The following is a 7,268-nucleotide window of genomic DNA, read 5'->3' on the forward strand; positions in this document are numbered from 1 at the left end:
GTGTCGTGCATCACCGCGGTGAGCTCGCCGGCTAGGACAGCCGCGTCGAGCGTCCGGTTCACAGCCATGGCCCGCCCAGTCGTCGTGGAGGTTGTCGCCGTCGCGAAGATGGCGGAGAAGCGGCGATGGAGGGATCCCCGCGATGGCGGCGTGGGTGACTGAGTGGGGAGGAGTGGGACGGGGACGGGGTGGACTCCCTGGTGGGATTCGTTGGGCTTGGCCCATTTGGCCATTTGGACGCGATCCATGCGCGACAGGCGACGGGAGTGTGACGAATCAGGCGACGTACCAGGATAGTGGTTGACGACGGAACAGCTTCCTCTTTTTAAAGTAGTAGAGATTATTTCAAAAATATTTATATTTTGAAAAAGTTTAGATTTGAAAATTGTTCAGATTTAGAAAAATGTTCAATTTGTAAAGTTTAGATTACAAAAATATTCAGATTTTGAAAATATTTGGATTTAAAACATGTAGATTTTCAAATTTATTCAGATTTTTAAAATGTAAGATTTTTTAAAATTTAGATAAAAAAGTATTTATTTTGAAAAATGTTCGCTAAAAATATTTGGGAACCCAAAACCTGATAGAAACCCGAAAAAACAATACAAAAATCAAAAGTACCCCACAGAAAACCCTACTTTTTAGCATCAAAAACCAAAATAAATAGGCAAAATAATACATACGATGAACCTGACCCGAAACCTACCGAGAGGGTGTGTGTGCACTGTGTGGCATGGGTTCACCTGTACCATGCTCAGAAGCGTGCATGAGAACGCATCGCCTCAAGGCGATTCCAGGTGGGCTGACCCATTTATTTTTTCGATCAAACGAAGTTAGTACAATATCATTTTTAATTTTGTATACATCTAAGCTCTAGTCTAGCGGCTGCAAATCCTGTTCTTTGTGGCCGAGACCCAAGTTCCGTTGACCACTATTTCCAGCCATTTTTCTGAATCTGAACAAATTTAGATTGAAACAAAAAAATTGAATCAAAGCAAAATTTGATTTTGAGCAAATTTAAATTTTAAAAAAAATTCGGATCTAAGCAAAATACAATTTTTTTAGCAAATTCGAAACTGAATAAAATTAGATTTTGAGGAAATTCAAATCTAAGCAAAATTTGATTTTGAGAAAATTTAAATTGAAATAATTTTTTTGAATCTAAGCAAAATTTAATTTGGGCAAATTTTAAACATGATCAAACTATGATTTTGTGTAAATTTGAATCTCAAAAAAAATCCAAATCAGAACAAAAATTGAATTTGACTTTTTATTTATTTTAACACACTTTTAGTTCAAAACATTTTTAAATGAACTTTAAAAAAACGGAGGAATAAACGAATAGATAAAAGTGAACCTTCTAGAATGTTTCCAAAACCAACTGTACACCGTCTCGATTGCTTTTGCGTAGCGCGCAGTGGGCCAAAATGGCTCACGAGCAATGCTTGTTATCACGCGCAAATAAGCGATGTATAGGAGTTGGGGGGGGGGGGGGGGGTGTGGTGGGTGATATACACCGACCTGGTCGGTGCGGTACACCCACCGCACACCCTCCCCAGCACGTGGGTCGGCCCAGTAACTTTTTTTTCATTTCTGTTTTCTTTTTGCGTTCGATTTTAAATTCGTTCAAAATTTGGAAATCGTCCATAGTTCAAAAATTGTTCAGAATTAAAATTTTGTTCAAATTTAGAAATTCGTTCAAATTTTAAAAAACAATATATTAAATTTGTTCAAATTTTTCAAAATTCTTCCAAAAAATTCGTTCAAGATGAAAAATTTGTTCAATTTTTGAAATTCGTTCAAATTTAAAAATGTTTAAATTTCAAAATTCGTTCAAGATTAAAAATATGTTCAAATTTCAAAATTTGTTCAAATTTTATCATACTTGAACATTTTTCAAATTTGATAATTTTCGAAAAATATTTTTAAATAGAAAAAAACGAGAGAACAAAAAAGAAACACCGAAAAAGAAATCCAAAAACAAAAAAGAAAACAAAAAAGAAAAAAAGCAGAAAAGGAAAGGAAAAGAAAAAGGAGAAAAAACAGTAAAAATTGCCTAACCGGGCCGACCCACACCGCGCGCGGGGTGTGCGGCGCGGTGCAGGCACCGACCTGGTCGGCATATAGGAATTCCCGTTGGGGGGTGCAATTATCGGGTGTTACGACGCTCCGGCCTTGAGCGAGTGTGTATTGGGTCGTTCGATCGTCGTTCGTTGCTGCACGCTCGCGGCTTTTCTGGTTTTGGATCAGATTTTTTTTCTGGTTCTCGGTTCTGGTTCATTTTCCGCGGTCTTTTGCCTTTTCTGTTTCTTTTATTGTTTGAACATTTTAAATTTGAACTGTTTTCAAATCTGGACATTTTTTCAACCTTAAACGGATTTCAAATTTGAGCAAATTTTAAATTTGTGCAAATTTGAAACTTAAGCAAATTTCAAATTTAGAAAATTTTGAATTTTGAGCATATTACATTTTTAGAAAATTTCGGATTCGTACAATTACTTGAAATTTGAACTTTTTCACTTTAGAACATTTTTTATAATCTTAATTTTTGCAAGCCTATTTTTTTCACAAAAATCAATTGAAAAAAAACGGAGAAGACCTTTCTTGGGCGGCTGGGCCGGCCAAACATGGAGCCGCCTATGGGGGGGGTGGGGGAACCCTGTGTGCGTGCGCTGCTCCCGCACACACGCATACAAGGTATTAGGAAACCCGAAGGGAAATTCCTATACACCGACCATTCCCCCTCCCCCCTCCCGCGCAGTATGGGCCGGCCTGGTCGGCCCAGTTCGCCGGTTATTTCTATTTCTCTTTTCTTTCCTTTTTCTTTTCGATTTCTTTTTATTTTGTTTATTTTTATTGTTGTTCAAATTGAAATAGTTCAAATTCGTAAAATGTTCACAACTAAATAATGTTCAAATTTGAAATACGTTCAAATTTAAAATTGTTTGTATTTGAAAAATGTTCAAATTTAAAATATATTCATGTATGAAAAATATTCAAATTTTGAAAAAAATGTACAATCTTAAAAATGATCAAAATTTAAAATATTTTAGATTTTTTAAAATTACAGATTTTTCTTTAAAACCGGAACGGGCGCGGAACTGAATCGTGGTTAGATTCGGATAGTGATGGCCGTTGGGCCTTGGAATCGAGCCAGGATTTGAATTAAAATCGAAAACGCCATAGGCATCTGGTACATTTATAGAAACCAGTTCCTTTGCGTGCCCGTACTCTAGGAATTTTGGAGTAGAATCCGATGGCGACTCCGCACCACAATCCTGCTATATAGATCGCCGGGGCACGCCCCAACCTTTCCAAGACACACAACACGAACCAAACCACGACTCGCCGTGAATCCGCAGCTCTTGATCGACTCTGGACACGATCTGAAGCAAACCGCGACCATGGGTGGCGGCCGCAAGGCCGCGGCCGTGGTGGCCATGGTCGTAGCCTTCGTCCTCTTCGCCGTTGCCTCGTCAGCGGCAGCCACCACAATACCCGACATGTCCATCATCTCGTACAACACGGCGCACGGCGTCCATGGGCTAGAGCGGACGGAGGCCGAGGTGCGCGCGATGTACGACCACTGGCTCGCGCGGCACGGCCGCTCCAGCAACGCGCTCGGCGAGTACGACCGCCGGTTCCGCGCGTTCTGGAACAACCTCAAGATCGTCGACGCCCACAACGCCGACGCCGACGCGCACGGGTTCCGCCTCGGGATGAACCGCTTCGCGGACCTCACCAACGACGAGTTCCGCGCTGCCTACCACGGCGCCGCCGCGAGGAGCCTCGGCGGCCTCGCCGTCGGGGAGAGGTACCGCCACGACGGCGTCGAGGCGCTGCCCAAGTCGGTGGACTGGAGGGAGAAGGGCGCCGTGGCGCCCGTCAAGAACCAGGGACAGTGCGGCAGCTGCTGGGCGTTCTCGGCGGTCGGCGCGGTGGAGGGGATCAACAAGATCGTCACCGGCGACCTGGTTACGCTGTCGGAGCAGGAGCTGGTGGAGTGCGCTAGGAACGGACAGAACAGCGGGTGCAACGGCGGGATGATGGAGGACGCCATCGACTTCATCGCCCGGAACGGCGGCATCGACACGGAGGAGGACTACCCTTACACGGCCAAGGACGGCAGGTGCGACCACGCCAAGAGGAGCCGCACGGTGGTGTCCATCGACGGCTTCGAGAGCGTGCCCCAGAACGACGAGCTGTCGCTGAAGAAGGCGGTGGCGCACCAGCCCGTGAGCGTGGGCATCGAGGCCGGCGGGCCCGAGTTTCAGCTGTACGAGTCCGGGGTGTTCACCGGCAGGTGCGGCACGGAGCTTGACCACGGCGTGGTGGCGGTGGGATACGACACGACCGACGACGGCAAGGACTATTGGATCGTGCGCAACTCGTGGGGGGCGAACTGGGGCGAGGGCGGCTACATCCGCATGGAGCGCAACGTCACCGCGCGCACCGGCAAGTGCGGCATCGCCATGATGGCCTCCTACCCCGTCAAGACCGGGCCCAACCCGACACCCAAGCCGAACCCGCCGGAGCCGACGAAGCCCGTCACCTGCGACCGCCACAACAAATGCCCGGCGGGGAGCACCTGCTGCTGCGCCCATGGCGTCAGGAAGACGTGCCTCGTGTGGGGGTGCTGCCCCGCCAAGGGCGCCACCTGCTGCAAGGGCCGCGATACCTGCTGCCCATCGGACTACCCCGTCTGCAACCAAGAGAGTCGCACTTGCTCCAAGGTACGTACTATAAACTTACCCAAGCTATGACTCGTCGATTATGTTCTTAGTGGGATCAACTTACGTCGACGTAGTAGCTGATTTGTCGCTAATATGTATCGATGTCTCTTTGACAGAGCAAGAACAGCCCGTACACCGTGGAGGCGCTCGTCCGTACTCCGGCCAAGAGAAGGGGTTCAAAACTGCTGATTACAGAACTGATGGATTCGATATTCTCCGAGTTGCATATCTAGGCCCTAGGTCTTCCCTCCTTTTTTTTTTCTAAGTTAGTCGTATAGGATAGGCGCCAAGCGCTCCTTGTATATCCATTACTTTTTGCACATATCTCTCTCTCTGTTCCTAGCTCTTTTATGTTCTCCGAATTAGTCATGATTTACATTAATTGTCTGGAACTATTGTTTGTAATAGTTTTAATTATTCATATAGATCGTTCTATTTCGTTTTGTTCGTGAACTTTTTTCCCATCGTTCTCATTATATTTCCTCACCGGCAAACCAAAAATAAATAAATAAAATAAAGGGAAGAAAATGTAAAAAAAGAAAAGAAAGATTCACCCCTTCCACCCCCACTCCTAGATGCGAAGCAGATTCAAGACAATCCAATAGTTCTTGGTACAAAGAAAAGGAGAATTTCTTTCAAATTTAGAAAATTTGTTGTATGGCTTCTTCAATACTTGATATCAACACCGAAAATAAGGTGTAGAAAGTGGGTACCAGCGACCTGGTTTAAATTTTCTGAAAAACACTATTTAAATGTTTCAAAAAAATTGAAATAAGTCATGCGCGTATATGTCACCTTGATACTTGCCCATGCAAATTTTTAATAAAAAATACAGCCATATATGACCGACACAAAAAACAGAAAACTGAACTTTGTTATACCGTAAATAGCATACTTGTTATATTATGAATAGCATACTTTAATATTTTCGGTTCAAATTTGACATGCACATACCTAAATACATTCTCTACACACATGATTTATGCCGTAATTGTATAATTATTTTTGGTATTTTAAATTTTTTTATCGTTGAGAACAGGTTCTGGCGCACCCGAGAGCCAAAAATCTGCATCGCTGTCAACACCTCCTATTTTGAAGAATTAGTCACTTCAGTTGTGGGGTTATCCAAAGGACGAGGGTACCCTCTTTACTTTGTTTGAAGAAGAGGGGAAACGTCTTTCTCTATTGAACAATATTTATCTCTATTTGGTCATAGATAAACTAAGCACCGACAGAAGTGTGGGTGCGCAATGGCGACCCTACGCTATTAATGGTCTTCGTCATTCCCATATGTTGTAAAGCTAGTCAAAGGTCAAGTTGTAGAAGTTTTATAATGTAAATTGTTGCATCTATACAGTGAGATACTACTTTGCAGATAACATATATCAACAATGGAACACATTCATGAACAAAATACAAAATGCGATAGGAAAACATAAAGAAAATTTTCATATGAAATAAAGGAGCTAAAAGCATGTCGATGGAGCCTTTGGGGTTCTCCAATATCATTTTTCCATTATTCGTGGATAAGAAGGTCTTGGGATTTAGTGGCACTAGGAGGTATCATGACATCTTGTAATGGCATGATAATTAAAAATGAGCACCACAACCATGAACACTACAATTATGGTAGTATGTGGAAAAGGGTGAGAGCCAACACATAGTTGTTCTAGCTTCTTGAACCCCCAAATGATACTTGAAACAATTTCACTTATAGCTTCAACTTGATATAGTTGAGCACCTATGGCAGATCTGAGGGATAACATGCGTTGCAATGTTGTCAATCCATATGATATTTTAAATTATTGAAGGTTGTAACAACATCTCCAACAGGCTTTGTATATTTTCCTAGAACTGCTAAAAACTAAAAGTATAGCAATTGAGTCTTAAAAAGTTGCTCCAACAACCTTTATGTAAGTGCTTCCCCCACACAAAATTAAAGCAAGTTTTGTATAATTGGGCCTCCCTTGTATATTTGCAAAGCCAAGAGGCACTTTGTATATCACCATGGAGTGCCAAACTGCTTGAGTGCAGACATTTTCTAGTGCGCGCCCGACCGCCACCCACCTCACGCGGCTCCCCCGTCCACCACCACAGGTCCACAACGAACTCACATACCGTCGACCACCTCCTACTGTCTGTCCGCGCCTCGGGAGGCATCTGCGACGGCCGACCGACGAGGTAACGCCATCTAGTTTGGCCACGGCCGACGAGCTCGCGTCGTCTAGTTTGGCCACAGCCAACTCCTCTTTGGGCATGGTTTTTTTATTTTTTTATGTTTAAGGGGCTATTTGTAAAGTTTGTGTCCCTTTTCAGATTTGGCAATCAAATTACGCGAAGGCTACCAAAGCACCATTTGGTTTGAATTGCTAAACCTTCTCTCCCCTCTTGGTGTCTTCAGTTTTTTCCAATCCATTATATGAAGTCTACTGGAGATGCTCTAATATTCTAAAATTATGCATGATGATGTTTGAGATATGTTCAAATCGTTCCAAATATACATCGACTAAAATCAACCATGCATGGGGTAACATG

At 43.6% G+C, this 7,268-nt stretch overlaps 1 protein-coding gene across 1 annotated transcript; it reads left to right on the forward strand.

Annotated features, from left to right (window-relative positions):
- Window positions 1–3,333: 3,333 nt before the first annotated feature.
- LOC127296827 (cysteine protease 1) lies at window positions 3,334–5,111 on the forward strand. The gene is made up of 2 exons (XM_051327054.2): window positions 3,334–4,733; window positions 4,850–5,111. Exons 1-2 carry the CDS (start codon window positions 3,405–3,407, stop codon window positions 4,964–4,966), a joined length of 1,446 nt encoding a protein of 481 aa, XP_051183014.1. The 5' UTR covers window positions 3,334–3,404; the 3' UTR covers window positions 4,967–5,111.
- The last annotated feature ends 2,157 nt before the right edge of the window (window positions 5,112–7,268 follow it).

This window comes from Lolium perenne, chromosome 4 (genome assembly GCF_019359855.2).
Source record: "Lolium perenne isolate Kyuss_39 chromosome 4, Kyuss_2.0, whole genome shotgun sequence".
In the NCBI taxonomy this organism is placed as follows: Eukaryota; Viridiplantae; Streptophyta; class Magnoliopsida; order Poales; family Poaceae; genus Lolium; species Lolium perenne.

What these genes read in the sequence shown, in the direction of transcription:
- LOC127296827 (XM_051327054.2), top strand. Translation starts at nt 3,405, where the DNA reads ATGGGTGGCGGCCGCAAGGCCGCGGCCGTGGTGGCCATGGTCGTAGCC. An exon ending in AGAGTCGCACTTGCTCCAAG is followed by an intron (nt 4,734 to 4,849) that starts GTACGTACTATA and finishes TCTCTTTGACAG; the next exon opens with AGCAAGAACAGCCCGTACAC.